The sequence below is a fragment of the Ursus maritimus genome, unplaced genomic scaffold (assembly GCF_017311325.1).
Source record: "Ursus maritimus isolate PB19 unplaced genomic scaffold, ASM1731132v1 scaffold_4, whole genome shotgun sequence".
NCBI classification, from domain to species: Eukaryota; Metazoa; Chordata; class Mammalia; order Carnivora; family Ursidae; genus Ursus; species Ursus maritimus.
The window spans coordinates 90645070-90671833 of NW_024426552.1; the positions used below are offsets into that span (position 1 = coordinate 90645070).

Sequence of the window (26764 nt, forward strand, 5' to 3'; positions counted from 1 at the left end):
GTTAACCAATAGGGAATTGCTTAAAGTCAGTCCATTAAAGGGTGCTGTGAAAGGTATCTCAGCCAGTTAAAATGCTATAGATGTATATTTACAATGGACGATTAACTATTATAATGAGGTTTTTTAAAAGCCTTTTTTAAATGCTATGATTAGATAAAACACATTTTCATTTTTGTCAAAAAAAGGAAGAAAAGAAAAAATGTATCTATCTCTCCATCTATATATATAAATGGTGGGGATGTCTAGAATAATATATAGCAATGATGTTGAAGATATTTGTATCTGGGTAGTCATTTCAGTAATTTAATTTTTGAAATCTTTTTTCTTTTTTATGTCTGCTTTTTTTTCTTCTAAGCTTTCTTTTAACTTGAACATCAGAGCCATTTCTGTTCCTTCTTTTTTTTAATTGCTTCTCATGGGGCTGTCTTTGCTCCTCATAGACAGTCAGTTCCCTGAGGACAAGGATTGTGTTGTTTGCAGCTCAGTGTCCTCAGTGCTGGGAAGGTACTGGGCGTACGATGCTGATAAAATAGTTGGTCTGTAAGGGAAAGTGATTATCATTCCCACACACTTGGTTGTTAATATTGTTGGTACAAAGCAGATTGCTACAGGTACTTGGAGAGCTCATTTACCTATGGCCTATGGGGTCAACAGAAATGATGAGATGACGAAAGCTGGAATATCTCTGTGTTTCTACAGGAATTCTACATCATCAAGAATCTAGCTTTTTAGCAATGACCCCATATTGCCATAAGCTTCAGCAGATAACAAGTGGAGAATGCTAGCCATTCTAGTACTGTCTGGAGAGAGATGTTTTGTTTGGTCAGGGGCATGGTTCCCAGTTAAAAGAAAGCATTAATGGAGCTTTGGAACCACCACCTTCAGGAATCACCTGCAGGAAAATAAGCTGAGTCACACCCAACTATTAATATCATTTCTTTTGTGAGATGGGCCAGATAGGATTGTTGGTTTTCTTGTGAGAGTGCGGTGTTAAAATCTGGATATTTATTTGGAATTCATTGGTTGAAGGAAAGAGAAGAGTGGTCAAGCAGGGATTGACTGGTTTTTTTCCTTTTCCTAATGCTGTGATTTTTTAAGTTGGAAAGAAAATTAGTTGTCCTTTATTTTGCTGGGTCCCCATGAAGTTAACTGACTTTCCCAGGGCCTCAAAGCTCATTAATGGATGAATGCAGAGCCAGAATGCTAGCGTCTTGAATTGTGACAATTTAGCTTGGCCTGAAGTTCTGTGAAAGGCACTGGAAGTTTGTTTTTCGGTTTTTGTTTTTTAATAAGCGAAACCTGCAGCCCGTTTTCCAGTTGGCACTGGGAGAAAGCAGCATGCCTATTTGCATCTGCATGGCGTGAACAGGAGGTTTTGTACTCTTGGGAACCAGTTGCTGCCTGCCGGTTCTCACCCTGGCCAGTTGCTCCTCCCATGAAGACAGCAGTGGTTGCTGGGAATCGAGAATCTGCATGCGTATATATTCGCTTACTGATTCACCATCCATCCATTCATTCATCCAGCAAATATATATCAAACGTTGGCTGGGCACAAGATGCTCTTCTGGGCACTCAGGCTATGTCAGTGAACAAAACTGAAGAAAGCTCCTCCTTCCACGTAGCATACGTCCTACTATAGACCACAGGCAATAAACATGATTCGTAAGAAGACTGCAGAGAATGCTGGAAGCTGACCAGTGCCTCGTCGAGCAGGGGAAGTTAATAGGGTTGCAGCCAGGGGAAGCCCCATTGTAGGTAACTCAAGGAAGGGCATTCCAAGCCTGGTGTTTTCCGAGAATAACAACGGGAGCAGTGTGACCAGAAACATGGGGAGATGAGACGTGGGGCCGGATCATGCAGGGCCTTACAGACCGTGGGAAAGATGTCAGCTTTTACTCTGAGTGAGGTGAGGGGCCACTGGAGGGCTTTGAACATGGAGGGATGGAAACTGATCCACATGGTTAAGGGGTCCCTCTCGTTGCTGGGTTGAGATTAGACCAGATGGGGGCCAGAGCAGAAGCAAGGAGACCAGTTAGGAGACTGTTTTAACAAGCTAATCCCTTTCCTGAAGTTGGCAAAGGGAGGTCTGCAAGTAGTGATCCCTCCCAAACCCAGGCTCCATGGGAGGATCCTGGCCTTCACGTTCCATTTTCCCATCTGCAATGAAATATTACCGGCCCCATGTTCTGCTTGGGAGACAGAGGACCTAGCATTTATCGGTTGGTGCTCCTACAGAGGACGTTCTGTCCATCCCCATGTCCCTAATCGTCCGTTAGCTTCTGTGTCACTGGAGATGAAAATACAAAGCCATGAAATGCTCCCGAGGGCAAGAGCATCTTCTTTTTCTGGTTGTGCTCTTTCTATTGGACAACAAACCGACGGGGAACTTGGAAAAGTAAAGGCAGAGTAGAAACATAGTAATTAGGAAATTAGTACCAGATTATGATGTTGGTGAGAACTTGATTGTAGAATATGGTAGTGTATAGCTATTCCAAGGCCTCTGACTCACTAAATTTGAGCCATTCCGTGTTAATAATAACAGTAGCAGGTAATATTTATTGCTTGCTTATCACATGCCAAGTTTTTGTGTTTTTGCTTTGTCATATTATTTCATTAGATCTTTACAACCACTCTACAAATTAGATATTATCATTATTCCCACTTTACAGATCAGGAAATTTGGCTCAGAGAAATTAAGAAATTTGTCCAGGGTCTCCCAGCTGGTGGGTGATAAAGCCAGTGTGTTAGCCAACTCCAGGCTGTCTGATGCTAGAATCGAGCCCCTGAGTTCTACACTCTTTTTTTTTTTTTTTAAGTTGTGAGAAATAGTTCTGATATCAAAAGTTGGTGTTCCAAATAGGATTGAGGCTTTGGGTTTCAATTATTTTGACTTCACCTTTAACCTTCATTCCTCAGTACCCCAAATTTCAAAGAGGGTAGCAGGACCAGTTAGCTACTAATAAGACTGATGCAAAGTCTAAGAAATATGCTTTGGAGAGTACATTAAACCTTCCGGGAATGTTTTAGCAAACAATTGCAAAGGTCACAGATAGTTGACTCTTTGTACTAATGGCATTCGGTTGGCATTGCATTTATATAAAAATGTTATTCTGAATTATATAGAGACATAACCTATAGCCACCCAAAGCAGCACTTGCTAACATTTATTCCCAGTATTCAGACTACATGAAATATTCCCCAGTTATTTCCTTTGTCGTGGCTGGAGCTTTTGCACATAGCCTACCAGCCAATACGTGTGCTGTTTAAGGTGTCTGATTGAATTATAATCTGTGCGAATTCTATCAATCTTGTTGTAGAGATAAACTCTTGTTTAGAACCATCTCTTTGCGGAAATACAACTACTTCTGATAATGGCTAAGTAATTCTACTTTATCAACTGCTGAGGGCCTGAACCGGAAATCAAAAAAGAGAGCTCTTTCAATAAAGATTCTGATCTCTTGGAAACAAGCAAGCTCTGTCACACGACATTGCCATCTCATTCCGCCTCACCTCGGTGGGGAGAAGCTCTCCATTCTGCTGCATACCATTCAGGCACCGGGAGTGAGGGACAAGTACCATCCACCAGGCACACCAATTTCTCCGACACTAGAAAGCAAAATCACACATGTTTTGCTGTCTGTTCTGATGCCACCACAATCACAGGACTAGAGTATGTTATGAATACAATAAATATATTTTTTTCTCTTTTTTTTTCTTTTTTTCTTTTATTCTGATATGTTAGTCACCATACAGTATGTCCTTAGTTTTTGATGTAGTGTTCCATGAGTCATTGTTTGCATATAACACCCAGTGCTCCATGCAGTACATGCCCTCCTTAATACCCATCACTGGCTAGCCCAGTCCCCCACCTCCTCCCCTCTGAAACCCTAAAAACAATAAATTTCTGATTAGCTTCGGAAATGTAGGGTGGTCAAGTAAGACAGCAGATTACTGTACTGCAATGTCTCCGTAAGCCATTCGTTAGATTGCAAGAGTGTAGCATTGCAGAGCCAAGAGTTAACAAATTATGGGTGCATTTTGGGGACAAACATAGTAGCAGTGGGCTGAAGAATCAGAACCTGGAATCCAGAGACCTGGGTTCTAGGATCGGCAGAAGCAGCATCTCTGACATTCGGTTTCTTCCTTATAAAAGTGGTAACTTAAAGAAAAAAATGGCAGGGGCACCCGGGAGGCTCAGTCAGTTAAGTGTCTGCCTTCGGCTCAGGTCATGATCCCAGGGTCCTCAAGGGGAGCCCCATGTCACCCTCCCTGCTCAGCGGGGAGTTTGCTTCTCCCCCTGCCTCTGCTCCTCCCCCCACTCATTCTCTCCCTGTCTGTCTTTTTCTCTCTCAAAAATAAATAATAAAAATCTTATTAAAAAATGGCAATGTTAGAGTAGGTTTGGGTTTTCAAACTGACAGCCCAGAGGCTAAATACTGTCCAGGTGAATGTATTTAGTTTGATTCGCATAAGGTGGTGGTGGTTTAATTATGCCAACATTAGAAAAAAATCAAATAGTTTTCACACGAAAGTCTGGATTCCTTGAAAAGTTTTGAAAAATAGGATGATATGGAAATGTGGGCCTGAAATCCCTAGTAGCAGTAGGTTGTGATAGCTGTTTGGAGAGCACATGCCCACTCCAGTTTGGACCAGAGGTCCCAGTGTTCCCTGTTGCCTTCTGCACACACTCAACTTCATGCATTGACATTACTTGTCCGGCTCCTGCAAAACATCATCTGGGAAGGAGATACTGAGATGTACGCACGAGAGAACCTTTCTAGAATCTGCAGTGATATTGGCCACAGTCCCCAAACCTAGGACTTATATCGTTTACATTTGCTGTAGCATCTTGTCTGGCCAAAGGTCAAGCCCACTTGCATTTTTTTGGTTGTTTTAAGATTTAAATATGCAGTGCTGCAGATAGCATTATTAAAAATTCAAGCCACCTGTAGCTGAGTCTTTTGAACAATTTGAAATTTGTCTTTTTTGAGTTCTATGTATCAGAAATGAGACTTTTTTTTCCTTTCCTTTCTTCCCCCCCCCCCCCCTGTCACTTATGTAAGTAAAGAACTCCCTTCTTCATATATGTAGAACCTAGGTCACTTGTCTGAAGAAGGGATTGAATCTTATTATTTGTGAGTAGAAATTTTTGAAAGGCAGACTTTGGTAATTAGAGAAGGAGTGTCTACAATATTAGGAGGAGTGATTGTGAACAGGCTCCCAGACTCAGAGCTGCCCTCTTGCATGACCTAAAGAGAGAGGATATGCTACTTCCGTACAATCAGAGTGAAAGCCATTCCTAATTTAATACATCGCAGTAGGGCCTGGGTTCAGCTTTAAAAGAGCCATTTTAATGAATTGGTGCATGATTCTGTGACAAGAATATACAAATGATTTCTTCTTTTATGCCAATGAATTTCATTTGAATTGTGCTTAAACTGCTTTTCAGCTTAGCAGAAGGAAGACTTCTGTGTGCCCAAAGTTATTCTGCTATTGGGCTATACAAACCCCCGGTTCCTTTTCTAGATGAATTCTGAGCTAAAGTCTGTGTTCCATTTAAGTTGTGCTTCTCAAAATCCTCAACTATCAAGTTGTTTAATCGTAAGTCCTCTAAGGCTAGTATTTTCTTTTCTTTTCCTATTTTTACTTGTCTGAAAGCTTGCTTTCCCATCCCCTCCCCATGGCCTTCTATTTGGGTGTAACATTCTGACGAGCAGACTTGAACATTTCTTACAGCCTTCATAAGGTTAGTTTCTGTGAGCGGGTCCCTGGCCAGAATGGACGTGTAATGGTTTACTCCTAATAGGAAAAATTCGCCAGCAGATCTTGCATACATACTGAGAAATGAGAGCACCAGAAATCAAATACAAGATGCAACTAACTTCCCTCATTCCTTAAATAGAGCCATGCTGACGCTGAGACGCTCTCTCCTTAGACGTGGTGACCATTGACCGTTGAGACTTTCCAATGGCTTCTTGTGGCTAAAAATACCAGTTGGCGCTGTATACTCAAACCGCCATTGTCATTCTCAAGGTATAAAGTTGTTCATTATCCAGAAACTATATCGATAAAGTTTGGGACACTTCACATCCTTGAGACTCGATTTTTTTATCTTTGGAAAACTTAGAATTTATAGTTCAAGCACTTCTTTTTCAAGTCTAAAATTATAATGTAAATACCAAAGGAATACTTTTTTTCAAATACATGCTAGTTTATGGGGACGCCTGGGAGGCTCAGATGGGTGAGCGTCTGCCTTGGGCTCAGGTCATGATCCCAGGGTCCTGGGATGGAGCCCCACTGCTTCTCCCTCACCCTCTCCCTGTACTGTTCCCCCTGCTTGTGCTCTCTCACTCTCTCTGTCAAATAAATAAATAAAATCTTAAAAAGAAATACATGCTAGTTTAAAAATGAATGCAAAGAATTGTTTAGGTTGCTTCTTCAAATTTGGAATTCCCAACAGTTTTACCTCACCTTTACATAAGTTGATTTAAATGATAAATGTGTTCATAGGTATGCCCCCCAGTTTTTTGTACTTGTATACACATGTATTTGATATTGTGGGACTTTAAACTCCCTCTGGCAAGTGAGACAGCATTCTATAACAAAGTCCTGGTTTTGTTTCCACCTTCATAAATCATGCAGATGAGATGTGTGGCTATTCGCAGCCACACATGATAAAAATACCCTTGCCTTGCTGATGTTTCTGGACCTTCAAGGTCAATAGGCTGATCCTCTGCAGAGCTGTGAATTCTTGGATGTTTATCTTCCCTACCCCTTTCTTCGAGTGCCCCTGCAATTGCTGGGTTCAAACCTCTCTCGTTTCAGATGGACCTTTGGCATCCTGCCCCCTCCTCTTCCTCTCCCCTGTCTCTTGCCCCTCCTTTTACTATAAAAGAAAGGACCTGTTAGTAGTCAGTTATTCCTGTGGGTGACTGACTGACTAGTGACATTTCGGGGGAAAAAATTAGGGTATTTTTGGCTAGTGCCTGTAGTTTTTAAATACCATAAAGTGTTTCTTGTTACAGGAACTTAAAACCAGTTAACCAGCATATAAGCGAATACTGTAGGGACCCCCGAAATCGTCCTAAGCTTCTTAAGCTGGCTCTAAGGATACACCTTTTAAAATTCCTTGAGAGGTGATAGGGGCTGGAAAGCGCAGGTCAGAAGTGACCACAGCAAGTGACTGCATCCTGAAGGTCCCTCCCGATGAGGAGGTGAGCTCAGGGCTGGCTCAGACACTGATTCTGAAATTCCCTCTGGGCTCAATTGAGATGAAAGACCTTTTGCTTAAATACTGTCCCCTCCCCCCACAACTTCTAAGAAAAAACAACTTGCTGGTCAGAAATAGAAGACAACTGACAAAAATACATGATGAACAACCACGTAAGTTGTGACATATGTTAGAACTCTTTGTTTTTTTTTAAAAAAAAAACTCTTTGTTTTTAAAAGTTAACCTTTTTTTATGTAATTAAAAATATGTTATTTAATGGTTAGAAACATTAGACTTAACCTCAGATTTTCAGGCTCTGGAAATAATTTGACTTTTTAATTTAGATAGAAATAACTACTATGTCTAAGTCATCCAAGTAACCCTTTCCCTCTTAATTGGGTTGCACTAAATGTGCTGTTTCTCTTCTCTCTCTCTCTTTTTTAAAGATTTTATTTATTTATTTGAAAGAGAGAGAGAAGGAGTATGAGCAGGGGGAGAGGCAGAGGGAGAGTGAGAAGCAGGCCCCCCTCTGAGCAGAGAGCCTGATGTGGGACTCGATTCCAGGACCCTGGGACCATGACCTGAGCCGAAGGTAGACGCTTAACTGACTGAGCCACCCAGGCATCCCTACTGTGCTGTTTCTCAAATATCTCCTCTGTGGAATGGTTCCAGTTCTAGGTCCAGGTCCAACCCCCATCCTGCATGAGCTTGCTTCTGTCCTCACCTCCAACCCAGCCATCCTTCTGTCTTCCCAAGTGACATGTAGGTGTATCCTGTTTCTGACCCAGTTGTTTAGGTGGTATTGAATGAGCATTTCAAATGTGCCATTCCTTCTAAACCTCTCCCTCCACCTCTTCAGCTTTCCAAATAAAAGATCCAACATCCTGGAATGCATGTTTCTTCTTGCCATGAGATACCAGCTTGAAAAAAGGACATGTGTCCTTCGTGCTCTTTTATTAATTAGGGGTTTTAGAAACACATGTGTGCAATGCCCTTTATACGCACCTGTCAGCCATTTTTTCACCATCCAAGTAAAGTGGATCTTGGGAAGCTATTGATACCGTCGTTTGAGTTGGAAACTCTTCCTCATTACTTTTTTTTAAGAAGTACAAACAGACCAGTAGATAAAAAGTAATAAATATAGTTTAAGATTTGGGGCTACTAGGAGTTTTACATTCATAGACACACTTAATGTTCACATCATACATTTTATTTTATTTTATTTTATTTTATTTTATTTTATTTTATTTTATTTTATTTTATTTTATTTTATTTTATTTTCCATTTTATAGTGCTGGTGGTGGGGTGCTGAGCCCAGGGTGGTTAGAGAACATGCATGCCCAAGGTCACATAGCTAGTACTTGAGAGAGCACCATGCTTTCAACCCCGCTCTACTTACTTAATAACTATATAGACTCTGGATACGCCTGCAGACCATAACTAAGCTTCATTTCCAAGTAAATAAGGAAAAGGGAATTGAGGGGAAGGAGAATTAATGAAACAGTAGTTGCAAATCACTGAGCCCAGTGCCTGGCACGTGGCAAATTCTCAGTAAATGTGAACGAGTATTGTTGCCCCAGTGTCAACTCTTTGAGAACTTTCTTTTGGGGAGAATATTAATGATCCATTATTTCTTGCTTGTGAGATGGGAAGTTATTGACTTACCGCTGCTGGGCTTGACATGTTGAGCCCTGTTTCTGTTTATTGATGTGATGAGGTTACTTGTGGTGGGGGAGGGTCCCTGCTGCGTGGTGGCAGTAATTATCAGTGTTGCTGTGTGGCTGTGGGAACCTGTTCCTAGCAAATGCTGGTTTCTTCCTTTCTTTCTCTTAAAAAAAAAAAAAATCCCATTACATAATTTAACAATCACTTCATTCCGTAGTGAGATGAAAAGAATTTAGCAGCCTTCAGCTGGAGCTGAATAGAGAAGCAAATTACAGAAATCACTGACATTAGTGCCCGGCTAGAGCAGGATGGTTTCCTACTGAATATTTGAAAGTGTTTTGTCCAATCTAATTTTAAAAGACCAGAGCCACTGGGCTTCCACTGCGTTCTTTAGGAACTATAATTACGTGGCCTAATAGAGCTCAGTGGTAGGACGTGTTCTCCAGCTGATACAGGAGCAATGGGGGCATTCGTAGGAGGTCTGGTCACTGTGTTCTTCAAAATAGGATTTGAGAAAGGGCACGAACATATTTTGCTCACTTGGGAAAATATTTTCTTTCTACCCAAGGATGTTCCTTTGGTCTGTCCTGCTGCCATTGAACTAGGGTTTGCTACATAATGGGATTTTCTTTAACTCTGTGTTATAGAGAATCCCCCAAACACACAATAGTAAGAGAACAATATAATGGACACCCATGTGCCCTAAACTAGCCCCAACAACCCTCCATCATTGACCAGTCCTGCCCCAAACACATGCTCACCCACGTCTTCCCTTCTACTATTATTTCAAAACCAATCTTCTCATCATCTCACTTTTTCTAAGTTCTGGCAAAATATATATAACAAAATTTAGCATATTAACCATTTTAAAATATGTAATTCAGTGGCATGAAGTTCATAGTATTGTACATCTGTTACCACTATCTAGTTCCAGAACTTTTTCATCACCCCAAAAGGAAACTCTGCGCCCATTCACACCATTCCTCCCTCCCCCCGGTACCTGGCAACCACTCATCTGCTTTCTGGATATTTCATGTAAATGGATTTATACAGTACATAGCCTTTTTGGTCCTTCTTTCAATGAGTATAATGTTTTCAAGATCCATCCATGTTGTGTCAGGCATCAGTACGTCCTTCCTTTCCATAGCAGAATAATACTCTGTTATATGGATAGACCACATTTTGTTATTCATCTGATAGTGGACATTTTGGTTACTTCCACCTTTTGTCTATTGTGAGTAGTGGTGCTTTGAACATTCAGATGCAAGTTTTTGTTTGAATACTTGTTTTCAATTCTTTCGAGCATATGCCTAGAAGGGGAATTGCTAGGTCATATGGCAATTCTGTGTTAACTTATTGTGAAACCATCAAACTGTCTGTGACTGCAACATTTTACATTCCCTCCAACAAGGGTTCCAATTTCTCCACATCCTTGCCAACACATGTTATTTTCTGGCTTTTTTCAAAAATTAAAACTATCCTAGTGGGTAGAAAGTGGTATCTTATTGTGATTTTTATTTACACTTTTTTTAAAAATTCAATTAGCCAACATATAGTACATCATTAGTTTCAGATGTAGTGTTCAGTAATTTATCAGTTGCCTGTAACACCCAGTGCTCATCACACCACATGTCCTCCTTAATGCCTATCACCCAATTACCCCATTGATTTGCACTTTCCTAATGACTGTTGATGTTAGGCATCAGTTCATGTGATTGTTATTTGTGTATCTTCTTTGGAGAAATGTCTATTCAACTCTGTTTCCCATTTTTAAATTATGTTATTTATATTTTTATTGTTGATCTGTAAGTGTCCTTTATATATTCTGGATACTAGACTCTTACTGGGTATATGATTTACAAATACTTTTCCCATTCAGTTGGTTTTCATTTCACTCTCTCCATTGTATGCTTTGATGCACAGAAGTTTTCAATTTTAATGTAACCCACCTTATCTGTTTTTTCTTTTGTTGCCTGTATTTTTATTGTCATAGCTAAGAAACCATTGCCAAGTCCAAGGTCATGGAGATTTCCCTCTATGTTCTCTCCTCAGAGTTTTGTAGTTTCAGCTCTTATATTTAGGTCTCTGATCCATTTTGAGATAATTTTTTGTGTGATGAGGTCAGGGTTCAACACTAATCATTTACATGTGGATATCCAGTTGTCCCAGCACCATTTATAGAAAAGACCATCATATCATTTTATCCATAGTAATTCAGATAAGAACTTTTTTTTACATAACCACAGTACCATTATCACACTTCAAAAAACCCTCATATTTCCTTAGCATCATCAAATATCTAATCTGTATTCAAAGCTTTAATTGCTTCAAAATTTTGAGATTAAAAAAGAAACCCTCATATCCAGATAAGTTGCATCCCTTGCAGATTGTTGGTATATCTTTTTACTGTTTTTAAGTCTATAGATATCCCCTCCATCTCCTTTTTTCCTTCTTGCAATTTATTTGTTGAAGCAAATGGGTCATTTGCCCTGTGGAGTTTCCTGTGCTAGGTTTTCTCAGTTGTATCCCCATGAGGTAACGTGTTCCTCAGTCCTCTGAATTTTCTGTAATGTGGTAGTTGGAAATAGATGCTTGATCAGATTCTGGGGTTCTTTTGGTTTGTTTTTTGTTATTTGGTTTTGGCCAGGTTCCTTCTTAGGTGATGTCGTTATTCTAATCGAGAGGCAGATGCTGTCTAACCTTACTTTTAGGTTTTTTATGTTAGCAGCCACTGCTCATCAGTGCTTAAATTCATTCGTTTGTCAGGGACTATGAAATAGTGACATTTAATTCTATTATGTCCTCTTCATTTATTACATGGAATGCCTGCATTTTATAAAGAGAAGATTTGCCCCTTTTAATTACTTAATTATCCAGCGCTAAAACTCGTCTAAGAAATTCTTTCCTTCCATTTACCAGTCTCAGAATAAGCCAGTGCCAGTTCCGTTCTTTTTGAGGGCTGTTTGTTAATGCATTTGGGTAAATTTAATATGTTTCAAGCCATTGCAGTTGTTATTCTTACTGATGCTCAAATCATCCCATTTTTGGCCAGTGAGAACCTCTTCAAGTTGACTCTTGAGTTCTTTCTAACATGACCTATGTCTTTAATAGCTTCCCGACTATCACATATGATAATTTCACAGCTCTTATTGGGCTGCAATGTGGTCTTCTGGGGTAGTTCTCAAATTTCCTTACAAAATCTCCTGCGAGGACTTTTTACTTCCACTGGTACTAGAGAAGATGGTAGGGTTTCCCTACCTTTTGTGGAATCATAAGACCAGTCAGAAAAGGCATTGGAAACTCATTCATGAAACTCACTTCATGAGTTTTACTGAGTTTCTACTAGGCATACATGGTGCTGATGTTAAGAATATACATTTGGACAAAGCCAAAGCCGTCAGTGTAATTTCATTATGGGTCCATTTTAGTTCTGTTTCTAGTGTCTAGTCAGAGCTCGATTGCTAAGTATTCTGAATTATTTTCATATAATTATGAAAAAAATATAAGTAGTTAATAATAAGATGCCATTTGTTGGAGACCTTTCCTCTTTCTTTCTTTTCTTTCTTTCTTTCTTTCTTTCTTTCTTTCTTTCTTTCTTTCTTTTTTTTTTTTAAGAAAGGGGAGAAAGTAAGGAAATGGATGTGTTTCCTAAACCTAGAAAATGAATGTAAAATCAGATGAATTGCTTTTCCTGTCTAGTCTCTATTTCTCCATTAAATAAGGGAGATGATTATTTTCTGCCTATTTGATAAAGTTGCTGAGTGCTGTAATGAGTTTATATTTATAGAGAACTTGAAGCTTTTTGGATGAAAGGTGCTAAATTAAGGCTTATTGTTTATTGAATTTATTTGATGTGTCTAACCTCCTGGGAACATTTGCTGAAGTTAATTAAAAACAGATAGTCTCCACTCTGACAGCTTACAGTGCCACTTACAAACCAATAGCATAAACAGTATATACTTTATTGTCCTAACATCAGGTTGCCTAGAAAACCATAGTTCTTTCAGACAGGGGAATGATCCACTTTTGTAGGAAAGATGAGATCAGTTGCTGGCTAAGAACACAGAGATATTCTCAGACTACATCTGAGCCACCTAGCTGCCCTCATTTTTAAAAATACTTAGAATATGGGGATTTCCCTCAATTTCCAACTATAATTTTCAGGTTGGAAAATTAAAAATAATCTTTCTTTTCCGTCATTTTAGAAAGAAATTAAGATACAAGTTTATGTTTTCCATGCTGTCTTATGATCACTTATTCTCTACAGGAATGGCATTCTAAAGCAGCCAACTGGAATGACTTATGCTTTCTTAACTCAACCCAGTGGAAGCTGTTGAAGTGTAATTATAATAATAGCATGTTTGCTTCCTTTGCCAGTTGGTGATGGAGTTCTGTGGCGCTGGCTCTGTCACTGACCTGATCAAGAACACAAAAGGTAACACCTTGAAGGAGGAGTGGATCGCATACATCTGCAGGGAGATCTTACGAGTAAGTGACGACCGGAGTATCGTGTTGAACTTTGTACCAACCTTCCACTGACATTCACAAAAGCATTGCAGACGTTTTTAAACGTCTTTATTCTAACAGTGATGATGGTAGTGGTAGTTTTGGGGTCTGTTCCCATGGAGGTGAGAGCCGTTCTGAGCAGGCTCTGTGCACTCTCATTTGGAGGGTTGACATTGGGTGACTTCCCTTAGCAAGGGATTCATTTCCCGTGATATTTCCAATTAGAAATCTGATTTTAGATCATAGAGATCAGGTCTCACCTAGGAAATGAATTTCTTGGAGGTATTTTGATTACTCATTTGAATTTTCCATTTGTGAAAGTTTATAACTAGTTTAAGGATTGCGTGACATTTACCATTTTAGCATATAGAACCTAGTTTAACTGATTTTAAATTTAAAAAAGAGTCTTTGAGACTTTGTCACTTAAATTGATCAAAATAGCTAGTCAGGACTATGTCTGTTTGTCCAGTTTTGTCCACTGACCTCAGTCAGGCGATCTGGACGATAGTGTCAAAGTTACTGAGCTCAGTTCAGGGAGAAGAAGGTGAATGGTCATATTTTAGTTCAGTCAGACTAGTTTAATTATCTCTTGCTGCCCATATAGAGGCTATGTGTGTTCACTGAGCATTCTTACCAGATGTGCTTGGCGATCCAATTTATTTATAATCCCTACCTTCTTAATCTAAGGGAGTACAAGTTAAAACTATTTTCATGACGTGTCCAAGATACACTTTTGAGAGACAGCTTATGTGCTGTTTACGGATGGATGAATGGAAGACATTAAAAATATTCAAATCACATTAGGACAAAAAAAAAGTGAACCTTAAAAATAATTATTTATAATAGCATAAAAGTCAAATACTTAGAAATAAGTTTACAGAAAGATGTGAATGACTTCTACACTGAAAACCACAAAATATTACTGAGAGAAATTAAAGGAGACCTTAATAAATGAAGGGGTATACCATTTCACAGATAAGAATACTTAATATTATGAAGATGTGATTTCTCCCTGGCTTGATCCATGGTTTCATTGAACTCCCCATCAAAATCCTTCTAGGTATAGCTGTGGATATTGACAAGCTGATTTTTAAAACATTATATGGAAATGCAAAGGGCCAAGAACAGCAAGGCAATCTTGAAGAATAGAGCTGGAGGACTTATGCTGCCAGTTATAGAGACTTATTATAAAGCTACTAAGTAAATAAGACAGAGTGGTATTATCCCAAGAATAGGCAAATGGCCAAGGGAACAGAAGAATCAGGATTCCAGGAACAGACCCACTTCATCTGGACACCTGATTTATGGCAAAAGAAGCGCTACAGGCCATGGGGAAGGGGTGCTCTTATCATTAAATAGTGCTTGATCAATTGAAGAGTCATGGGAAAACATGAAACTTGATACCTGCTTCATACCATATTCAAAAATTAATTCCAGCTGGATTAGAGATATAAATGTAAAAGATACAAAAAAATAAATAAATAAAGCTCTTAAGAGCAAACATAGGATAAAACCTCCATGGCTTGGGTGGGCAAAAAAGATTTCTGATTCAGAACACGACAAAATTTGAGCGGGAAACAAGGGGGTATGGTTGCTGCTGTCCTTCAAATCTGACATTTATTTTCGAGTGTTGAGGTGCTTTTGTGTAAACTTCATTTGAATTTCTGACTTAGAATTTCACTCATTTAGAGAAAGCACAAGGGATTATTTTAGGCGTCCAGACCACCCAGTGGGGCCAAGAATCTGTCTCCGGTGCTGGTCCTGCAATACACCTTTCTGCTCTGCTGGGGACCCATGGATGGGGAGCCCTGGGGATCAGCCATGGGTCTGAAAGCAGCTGATGTTTCAGCCTATGAGTATCTCTCAGTACCTTATTAGAGTGTGTTTCTTCCAATACATTTTCCCAAAAGATATTGGCATTTGAGGTAAGGTGACTCACTGGAAGGGACATTCAGTGACAAGCAGTTTCAGAGATAGCCTCCCATGCGCCGTATGGTCTCATTAGCTACACTGTTTGGCTCACTTACGTGCTCTACCCACTTCCAACCACTTTGCTAGTGAAGGAGTGTGGGGGTCTTCTGTCCCTCCAAGTGCTCACGGCATGTGCGTAAGCTGGAAAACCATACACTTTATTCTGCTTGACGCCTACCTTGAGCGGAACTGACTAGAGAGGAAAGGTCATTTTTTTAAAACCCAAACCAGCGATTCAATTTCTCACATAGTTTGTGTTTACTGATCTTCCTGAATGTACACATGGATCTTTCTGGGGCATCCAGATTCTCATGCTGAGTGTTTTCAACAAAAGAATTCAGATATTTAGTTTTGTTTCTTTTTGTGTCCACCTCATCTTTCCATGCCAGGGTTTTTTCGTTATGGAGGAAATTAAAAGTACAGAAAAGTATAAGTAATAAAATGACAATACTTAAGTATACAGTGCCTTGAATTAGCAAATGTTAGCATAACATAATTTGCTTCTAGACTCCGATTTGGGATTACTTTGAGAAACGTATCACTACCTTAGAGCAAGTCCGTAGGTTTCAGAACTCACGCCATAAATAAGCCAAAGAGGAAGTAATTCATGGAGAAATGGGACACAGTCAGGTTTGGATGTCACCAAATAATTATTTTATACAATGAACACAAAGTCACAAATATCATAAAGCGTTAAGGTGACAGTGACGGATGCCAATAAAGGAACTAGAAACTATTGTTTTCTTTTTTTTAATGTGAGCCCCATTGGCTAAAGACAATGGGAGATTTCTTGTCAGCTCTGAGAAATACTATATTGTGCTTAATTAAAAGTATATGATATAATGTAACTTTTAACTATTTTTTTTCTTCCAAGTTTTTATTTAAATTCAAGTGAGTTAACACAGACTGCAGTATTGGTTTCAGGAGTCAAATTTAGTGAGCAACTTTTAACTCTCAAATATTGCTAAAAAAGAAAAAAAGCGGAGGACTTCGTTAAAGCAGGTTAGTTTTCTGCACAGAGACGATAGATGTTCCTCTTACAAACTAGCAGATGCAGGCAATCCTCACTTTTCCTAGCAGTGTTAGCTAAAACTCGTGCATGCCAGAACCACGTCATTGTTCTCGTGGGTCCGTGCTACCTGAGACCACGGCCGATATGCAGGCAGTTCATTTAATCCAGCAGCATGCACTGCAAAGACTGCTTCTGTATTTCCGTTTATATTGATCAATTGCCTAGTTTAGAAATGCACTATACACACGTGGAAGATGAGTATGATAATGCAAGTTCAAAAAAAAAAATAAAGAACGTATGAGTGAGTTTACATCTTTTTTGGATCATTGACAACCCAAATAATTTATTTGCATTTGGCTTATGTTCCCGTTAACCCTTCTCAACTTCCTGCTACTCCAGGGGCTGAGTCATCTGCACCAGCATAAAGTGATTCATCGAGATATTAAAGGGCAGAATGTCTTGCTGACTGAGAATGCAGAAGTTAAACTAGGTAAGAACAGAATCCAGTGAGCCTAGGAATTGAAGGCATCGATAAGATTATTTCAACAGCTGGTTGGTTTTTGTTGTCGTTTTGTTTTGTTTTTAATGAATGTAAATTTGTCACTGAATGTGGAGGTCATTGTACTAAAGTATGAGAAGGAAAATGTTTCTTTGTCTATTTCAAAACATTTTCTAAAAGCACTTGAGGAGTGAACTGATACACAATATGGCAGACAGGACCATTTGCTTACTACGCAGAAGTAACTGAGGGTTTCTTAAGCAAAAGCCATTTAGACTGGAAGTGACTGACCTTGCAATGGTTTCCTGTATCTCACCATTTGTTTACTTTGTTGCTGCTATAACAGAACAGTGATGACCCATTTTTTTACTGAAAAATACCCACAGTTAGACGTATTTAGAATAATGAATTCCTGCTATATTCCCATATGTTTTAAGTTCTATTTACATCGACTTCATTATTACCTAGGGCACCTGTACAAAAGAGGTGTTCGGTATTTTCTTTGTAAGCATGCTGGTTCTCCTACTTCTGTGTGCTGGAGTTACCAGTGAGGGAACCCTTTTCCTTGGTGCTGGGACTGTCCAGATAGGTAGAGAATCTCCGCACGCTGCACAGACTCCACCTGCTTAGTGTCAATGAGTAAGAGCACGGATTGACAGCCAGCCTAGGATGTGCCTGGGATTGTCGTCTAGAAAGGAGTTATTGGCCATATGATTGTTTATTTTCAAAGAGATTGAAATACGTCCTATGTTTATATCCCAAACATGTGTTCTTGCCTTTTTGTTAAAATATATAATTTCCATTTTTTCTCAGCATTTGGGGCCAAACTTTCATCTCATGAATATTCCCTTTTAAAACAAAAGCATACTTTACTTAGGGAAGGCGTGTGTGTGTGTGTGTGTGTGTGTGTGTGTGTACATATGTTTGTATGGACTGCCTAGATAATGTATCCTCAGAATATTCACTCATCACTAATTAACAGTCACTTGTTGAGAGAATATTATGTCAGGCCCTGTACACACTTTTATATCACAGCAACCTTATGTAAGTAAACATCATCACCCTCATTTTATAAATTTGGAAACTGAAGCTTAAAGAAGTTGATCTGCTAGCCCCGGGTCACATCACTAGTAAGTGGCAGAAATGGGATGCAGACTTAGGCAGTCTGACTCCAGAAACTTGGCTCTTAACCACTTTCTTTGCATCCCCGAAGTACTATCTTCTATGGTAAACTGGCTGGCTTTTGATTTAACACCTGTGTTTGGTCCCTACGGACCCTTGGTTTAACCAAACACAACATTTTGGGCTTTCCTCATTGGTACACTTTATCCATTAATACATGCATTTTAAAAGTAGACTTTCACAATAGCTAAAAGGAGAAGCTACCCGAGTTGGCCATCAACAGATGAGCGGGTAAACACAACATGGCGCCTATGTACAGTGGAATATTGAGCCTTAAAAAGTTAGGAAACGCTGACTCATGCTCTAACATGGATGACCTTTGAGGACATTATGCTAATTGAAATAAGCCAGTCACACAAAGACAAATACTGTATGACTCCACTTATATGAGGTAGCTGTAGGAGTCCAGATTTATAGAGACCGAAAGTAGAATGGTGCTTGCCAGGGGCTGGGGAGAGGGGAAGATGGAGAGTTACTATTTAAATGAGTACAGAATTTCAGTTTGGGAAGATGAAAGCGTTCTGGAGTCGGACGGTGGTGATGGTGGCCCAACAATGTGAACGTATGTAATGAGATAGACTGTACACTTAAGAATGACTAAAATTATACGTTTTGTGATATGTTTATTTTGTCGCAGTAAAAAAAAAAAAAATGCACATTCGTTTTATCACCATGTAAGGATCATAGATTTTATTCATTTGTCTTCTCTTAAATAGTGGACTTCGGCGTCAGTGCCCAGCTCGATCGAACAGTGGGCAGGAGAAATACCTTCATTGGGACCCCTTACTGGATGGCACCCGAAGTCATTGCTTGTGACGAAAACCCAGACGCCACCTACGATTTCAAGGTATGACTTCTTCATTGTTTGAAAACTGCGCCTCATGTCTCGTCCTGAGTCTTGCAGTGGGAGAATTCTCACGTGCCTTTGGGCCTATGATTTATGTAATCCAGAGGGAGAACTGAAAAGCCTTATTCGAATTCAAAATGATAAGACACTCAAGTGAGAGTCTTTTCCATGAATTCACCCATTTTTTTCTGATTGCCTCTTTGTCAAAAAATGTTGAAACCGTTTTCTATATTGTCTTGAACTTACTCTTGTTTCTTATTAGAGAATAGATTTCTTATGAAGGTGTTGAATCACTATATTGCACACCTGAGACTAATATTACACTGTATGTTAACTGGCATTTAAATAAAAACTTAAAAATAGATAACAAATTTCTATTTTGATTATAGTTTATATTGTTAGCAATATATATATATATATATTCTGAGAGCTTTTTATGTTAAAAAAAAAAGCCAGTTTGTTGTCTTGGGTCATCTTTTTCTGATTAAAAATAGGCTTCCTCATTTCTCCATTGCTCAAAGTTTAATATTGAAGTTTCTTTTCAAGGAGAGCAAATGGAACGGGATGTTGGTACCTACTTCATGTTATTTCTGTAGCCTGTCATGCTGTTTCATTGAAATTTGATTTGTGGCTTGTTACTTTGTATCATAAACTGGCAATTTGCTAATAAATTCAAAGCAGTGTTTAAATAGATGGTGACAGTTGTCCCCTTCTCCAGGAAGCCCCCCTCTTTTCCATTCTGCTAGCCCGTAATCAAACATAATTTGGGGTTACTATCCCATTGATAGCTGCAATGTCAGGTGACAGTATTGTCAGGAATGGAGGCTGAAAGTTTAGATGTGAAAATTGGAGGCAAATGGGATGTAGGAACTGTGGGTTTTCAGTGCAATAGATGGAGAGATACGCTGTGGTCTTCGTATAAGCCACAGCACAAACTTGGGCAACATCTGATACTGCCCAGGCTGGTTTCACAGGTGTGTGGACTTTTCACCAAAGGATTTTAGCGGGGACCTCCACATGCCCTCCTCTTGCAGATGGGACGCTGAGGCCAGAAGCCTTTTCAAGTGCACACCAAGTTACTGGGCTTCTCAGAGTTGGGACTTGAACCCACATCTTCCAACTCTCTTTTCAGAAGATTACCAGTATATAACCCCGCTCCTCTATGATGTACTCCTATATAAATCTCCAGCTTACACACAAAACAGCTTCCGCACAGTATATTTGAAGAGTTTCTCTTTTAAAGAACATTTTTAGTTCTCCACATGTGGGGTTATTATTGCAATCAGGTCACAAAGATGCCAACATTGCAATGTCTTCGGGACCCAGGATCTCAGGGCATCGACAACATTTTTTGCCTCTTTGGAGAAATGGAAGCTGAGAGTCTAAAACCAAAATAATCTCCTGTAAATGTCTTCCTTCTCTCAAAGTTAGTCATTGTCATAACCCGACAACAATCTGTCTGAAAACAGCTGCCACGTTAAAAATTAATCTCTTGCCAAAATAAATGTCATTTATTTAAACTGCTAATGATAAGCACACTTAAATAATTTAATTTGCAGATCCCTTCAGAGGAGCCACTACAAAATATACGTCCCAGACCAGACGTGTGTATCATAATTGCCTATAAGCAATTCTTCAAACAATAGTTATACTTAACAAGAACTAACTAGTTTGCTTCTGGGCCACAGATATTTTTGACTGCTTTATAATGTACCGTAGAGAATCAGGGTGTTTCAAACGTTTACCCTTGGTTTAGCCTTCTAACTGTTCTGAGTGGCTGTACTATATGTGGGACTTATTTTTGGTGACATAAAGTCGATCCCTGTGACTTAGAGGTTGTCAGTAAGGTAGAAGAGGACTGACTTCTGGCGAAGCCAAAGCCTAGAATTATATTGATACCTTGGTCCTCTTTCCTCAGATTAATGCTAAGGAATATAGTTTGGGATCAGTGAAAGAATTTGGAGCCCAATGCACAATTCTAGGAGTGGACAAAGCCTGGTGTAAGAGTAACCATGGGGGGCCTCATGCTGCATGGGGTGATTTCAGAGGTTCTGGAAGGTCTGTGTGACTATATAAGAAATCCTGCTGAAAGAACATTAGTCATTTAGACCTTAGTGAGAGTTACTTTATTAGGATTGTTATGAGTGCGAGTGTTACGAGAGGAGGACGAAGCCCTGGCAAGAATTGAGCCTCCCTCGTCATTTTCATGGGTACAGGAACGGGCAGGACAAAAGGGTGAATTAGGAAGACTGGGCAGATAGGAAGGTTTGCGTGTTCCTTGAAGATTTATTTCAATCGCTTCACACTTTTACAGTGGACCAGAGAGGCACGCTTCTGGAAATATAATCTTTATACTTCTTTCTTGGCACCAGATTTTATCCTTTCTTCTGTTCACCGTTCTTAGGAACGTGGTCTGTCGCCAGGAGACAACTTGACAATATGTTGCCTTTCAAAACCATTTCTTCATTCACTCAGCACGTATTTATTAAATGCCCACCACGTGTAGAGAATGAGCCAAGCTGCATCTGTACCTGCAGCTGCTGACACATAAAGTTCGTTTGCAACCCCATCAAGTTCAGGCGTTTGGTACGGTGCATCCGTGGTCCGCTGGACCCGGCGTATCTCCCAGCCTTGGAAACTTTCGTCAGTACTTTGGGCTTTACTTTCCACCTAGGGGGTATGTTTGCAATAAAAGACGACTTGAAACCTACCAGGCTTTGTTAGATTTCACAAAAGCCCTTCCTTGAAAATAAAGACCAATGTAAGAGAAAAATATAGTTTTATTATTTGATTTATTGTTTATTGATTATGAGCTACTATTTGAGATATCTTGAGATATCTACTATATAAGATCTCTTTAAAGACTGCTATGGAGCACTGGGTGTTATACGCAAACGGTGAATCATGGAACACTACATCAAAAACTAATGATGTATTATATGGTGACTAACATAACATCATAAAATTAAAAAAAAAAAGACTGCTATAGAGTTTTCTAAAAACTACAGTAATTCAATAAAAGAAAGGTCTCTGTAGGAAGGTAGTCTGAAGAGGTCGTGCTTTTCAGTGCAATCTGGTTTTGTCTGATAGCTACCAGGCATGGTGAGTAACTGATGGAAAATAACCCCTCTCCAAAGGAGGAGCACCAGAATCTCATATGCCTGGTGTGTTCACTTTCCCCTAGAGGCCCTTCCTTTCTTGTTTTCAGAAATTCTGTCAAAACACTTCAAGCAAAAGGAAAGGTTTCATTTCCCTGATAAGTATGTGGGGCAATAATGGGAGCTTTCTCATTTAATAATAAGCATTCAAAAGATTTAAAATTAATAAAATTGTTCAAAATTCCTAAGCTGTTTAAACTGTTATTTTTGAAATTTGAATTTCAGTTCAGTTGGATGGGAATTGTCAAGTATTTTATAGCCCTGTGTATCTATGTATCTGTGTAACTACTCACTGTACTTTATAGCCCTGTGTATCTATGTATCTGTGTAACTACTCACTGTATTCTATAGCCCTGTGTATCTATAGCTTTAACAGAACTGCTCACTAATGAAAGTTCTCTGCAGCCAAATTCTCAGAGATAGGGAACTGGTGGAATAAGGCCAAGAGCATCTGGCCAGTGGAATACCATGCAGCCGTTTGAGCGATGGGGCAGCGTGCGTGCTGAAGTTGGACAGATCCCAGGATAGAGTGTTAGACGCAAAGAGCAGCTCACGGTGTATATAGTACACGTGATCTTGTCTCACTCGCCCGTGCCCTATGGATATATGACATGGGAGTGAAGAGCTTAAAATTTTTATTTTATGTATTTTTATATTTTTATATATATTTTATTTTATATATATTTTTGTCCTGCCCCCCCCAATAAACTGACCTTGCTTTTATATTAAATTAGTAAAGTAAGAGAAGTCTGGTAAAACGGCATAGCCCCTCACCCCACCCCGCACTCCCCCATCCTCTGGCCAGACTTGCACTATGTTGTGTATTAGTCACCTCAACTCTACTTAGGAGACTTCGCGCACAGTTCATTTGCAGCCATCGGTGTCTGCTCCAGGGCTTGGGTGAGTATTGTCCTCAGGCTGTAGAGTGAGCACTCATGCTCCTATGTTACAGATAACTGGCTTTAATCAGGCAGGATGGAAGGAGAAATCTCGACCCGTCGGGCGTCACCCAGAGTCATGCAGGGGGTGATGCGAGAGGACAAAATTCAGATTGCAGAACGAGATTTGCATTCTCAAGCAAGGCCTGGCCTCCGTCTGCTGACAGTCACATCAGCCCCGCCCCCAGTTCGGAAGGAGGGAAGGATGATACAGACACCGTGTTATTATCACCAGTAAGAAGCTGAAATTGCTATTAAATGCATTCCTTGTGGCTCCGCGTTCCCAGCGACCTGTCTAAGGGTCCTCAGTGGGACACAGCCGCGCCCCCTCCGCCCCCTCCCGTGCGTCCCCAGCTGAAGGTAGTAAAGCTATTCTACTGTTTCCCCTTGGGTCGGATAACACATGCAGATGAACAAGGCACTTGTTTTATGTGGGAAATGGAATTATTCATGACTCCCTGTGCTTGAACATACCCCCCCACCGACCCTACGTGACTCGCCACCTTGGCTCTTCATGTAGAATGTAGAGTACAGGTGTATGGTGTAGTGAATCAGAGTGCAGCTTTCGAAGTCAGACAGGACTGGTTTGAAATGTAGACTTTGCCTCCTGTTTGCTCTGCCACCTAGGGAAGTTATTTAACCTTCCCGAGCCTCTGTGAAATGGGAGTAATAAATCGGGTATCACAAGGTTGCATTGAAATGACCAGACACGCACAGAGGAAAGAATTCGGTGCCTGACCCTTGGTAGCTCCTCCACGCATGACAGCTACTATTTGTGTCTGCGTGTCATAGGAAGGTACTGCTATTTGGGGTCTTTTTTTTTTTTTAACCTAAAAAAGCCAGCGCCACCATATGAGTCAAACCCCATATTTGTATTACACACCTTTAGTTGTCTGCTTATGTTGAGTCAGAATCTGCTTCTCCAACACTTCTACCTCCTTAGGGCCTGCGCCCAATAAATACAATTTCCTTTTTCCAGCTAGAACATTCCTACAAAGAGAATAACAGTAAGTCGCAATGGAAGACTGTTTTCTGGTCCTTGAGACTTGGTAGAGTCGACTAGCCTAGTTGTGCCTGTTATTAAGCTATTGTCTGTCAAGTCTACACTGCCTTGCTACCCTGTGCTTTGGGATAATGGTGCCAGCACTCAGCGAACCCCACTTCTGCCTGTCCATCTGCCTTCTTATGAGGCTCTGCCAGGAAAGGGAGACCTCAAGGCCAGAGGACGCAGGGCTCGCCCTTTCCTTCTTCCCATAAGCTGTCCGCATCATCTCAGTGACTTCTTTGAGAGCCATGAAGTGGCAGAGCCCACTGCCACCGTTCCTGACCCCGGTGTGCTGGCTGCACTGCCAGTCACTGATACCGATGCCGGTGCTTGTGAAATACCCACTATTTGCACTGCATTGTGTTAAGCACTGTGCGTGTGTGTGTGTGTGTGTGTGTGTATCTCACCTTATTGAGTTCTGGTATTAACCCTGCAAGACAAGTGTTCTCTTCACGTTCTAGGTGAGGAAATGGGCTCCGAGGAGTTAAGTGGCTTGCAAGCTAGTTGTCAGAGCTGAGAGTCAAATCTAGATCTGTCTGTCTGTCTAGCGTGAGCTCTGTCTGCCTCTTCATGTGCACGGGGGGCTCTTTACCATGCGCCTGTAACCCTCTCTTTCCTTGTGTGATTGGTTGAGCCATCTGCAAGTGTCCTTTTCTTCATGGGTTGGGCAGCCTCGCCCCAAAAAGAATGCTCTTTTGCTCTGTTCGGGTTGCCAGCTGACCCCCCACCAGCCAGAATTGCGTGCTCGCCTCTGCCTTCTCAGAGGCGCTAGAATTTGTCTCTGTTGCATTTGCAATGCACACAGGACTGGGCTATTAATCATGCCACAGGCCAGGCTGCACAGAGCCTCTGGAATAATGAATTACCCAGCTCCTGCCAAAATGAGTCACACCATGGCCACAAAGGAAACTTATCTCTCCCTGACTCTCTCCCCATCTTGTTCCTCCCTCTTCGCTTTCTCGTCTCCTGTGATCTGTCTTGCCAGTTGTAATTGGAACATTTTCTCCCGTATTTAAGTTCTGAAGTGTCTTTGGGACTTGCTAATGTATCCAAAGGCTTAAAACAAGTCCCGTCAAGGACGTTTATTGCTGTCTAGCTTGGGCAGTTAAGTGTAGCTTACAAGCAGCTCTGGGTATATATGGCCAGGAATATAAATATTCCTTTTGGAAAAAAAGAGAACCCCAGCAAAAAAAAAAAAAAAAAAAAAAAATCCTAATGATGATATCAAATGAGGGCTTAAAGAAGAAGCAATTTCTGGCCTGGTCATGTGACAGAGGTTGCACAGGACTTGGGATGGTGTGACCTTTGGTTTGAAGGGGTTGTTTTGGGGTTTTGGGGGGGAACCTTCTAAGGGGGATCTGAGATGATGTGTCCTGAGTAAGAGAAACCTCTCTCTTCACTGATTCTTACTGCTTCCTGTGGGGTAGAACCAGGATCACCTAACACCTGGGACCTCTCCACTTTCCTACTGCTGGAGTATGTTCCCTCAGATTATTGTTGTATACATATGATAACTAAGGAACGCTTTCAGCTGTACTTATGTCTCTTACATCGTCTGAAGTCTGGAGGCAGGCCGTCCAGGCTTGGTGTAGTAGCTCGTTGATGTATTCAAAACCCAGGCTCCTACCATGCTGCCCTGTCCTAATGAATTTGTTGACTTCCTGCCTCATGGTTGCAAGATGGATGCTGTAACTCTGGATATCATGTTTCTATTCAAGGCGCTAAGAAGCAGGAAAGAGTTGTCAAGACACCAGCTGTATTGGTCACTCGTATTGGGAAAAACAAAAGCTTGCCCTGATTCTCCCGGAGGACATTCACCTGTGTGTTATTGGCCAGAACTCTGTCCCATCCTTACCAGCCATTCTTAGCTGTAGGGGAGTCTGGATAAACAAGTTTAGCTTTCCTGTACTCTGAGGTGGAGGCAGCGAGGGAAATGGGGACTGAAAATGCCCGTGGGGTTAGCCAACAAACAAGGCCTGCCACAACCAGAGAGAGGGTCTCATAGAAGACTGTATTGGGCAAGCACAGGCAGTCCCACCTAACAGTAGAGAAGAGGGAAATTCATATGCTTGAGCTTACAGTGTGCCTGAGACAGTGCCAGGCAGCAGACCTGCGTGCGTGCCTGTCCCAGTGAGCCCTGTTGTACACTGAGGAAGCTAAGCTCTGAGCAGTGTTCTGCAGGTAGTTAGGAATCTGGATTTGAATCCAGACCCGTCTGACTTCAAAGACTGTTCACGCTGCCTCTGGGAAGTTGAGGCCAGCACCGGTCTTGGGGTGTCTTAGCACCTTCATTGCGTCTCCAGCACCTCCTGTTACCCATAAACAAAGTAGGAATTAGGAACAATTCTTTTATGGGCCCCTCATCAGTTTTATTTGGAAGATGAATATTCAGGTTTTCACGGCATCATGACAGTTAAAAGAGGAGTGGCCCAGGAGGCAGGAGACCCAGCTCTGCTCCAAACCCGGTGCTGAGATGCTCTGTGGTCTTGCGTAAGTCCTTTCCCTTTGTCTGTGAAATGGAAGGTTGGAGATGCCCTATGAGGAGTCTGACAGTCCTAGGACATAGGTTTTGCTCCTTTCCCTCATGCGTCTTTTGTTTGTTCACTCATTCAACAGTTATTTCTTAAGTGCCGACTGTGTGCTGGGCGCTGCCTTATGCATTTGGAATATACCAGATAAAACAAAGATCCCTGCCCTTGTGGATCTTATGTTCTATCTAGTTTGTGTGTGT

The 26764-nt window shown here is 40.8% G+C and overlaps 1 protein-coding gene across 3 annotated transcripts in view; it reads left to right on the forward strand.

Annotated features, from left to right (window-relative positions):
- Nucleotides 1-26764, forward strand: part of TNIK (TRAF2 and NCK interacting kinase) — a 375800-nt gene that overhangs the window by 237199 nt on the left and 111837 nt on the right. For all 3 annotated transcript variants that reach the window (XM_040621607.1, XM_040621605.1, XM_040621606.1), the window contains exons 5-7: nucleotides 13253-13363; nucleotides 16764-16854; nucleotides 18762-18892. In XM_040621607.1, coding sequence (XP_040477541.1) covers nucleotides 13253-13363; nucleotides 16764-16854; nucleotides 18762-18892 — 333 coding nt within the window. The remainder of the gene's footprint in view (nucleotides 1-13252; nucleotides 13364-16763; nucleotides 16855-18761; nucleotides 18893-26764) is intronic.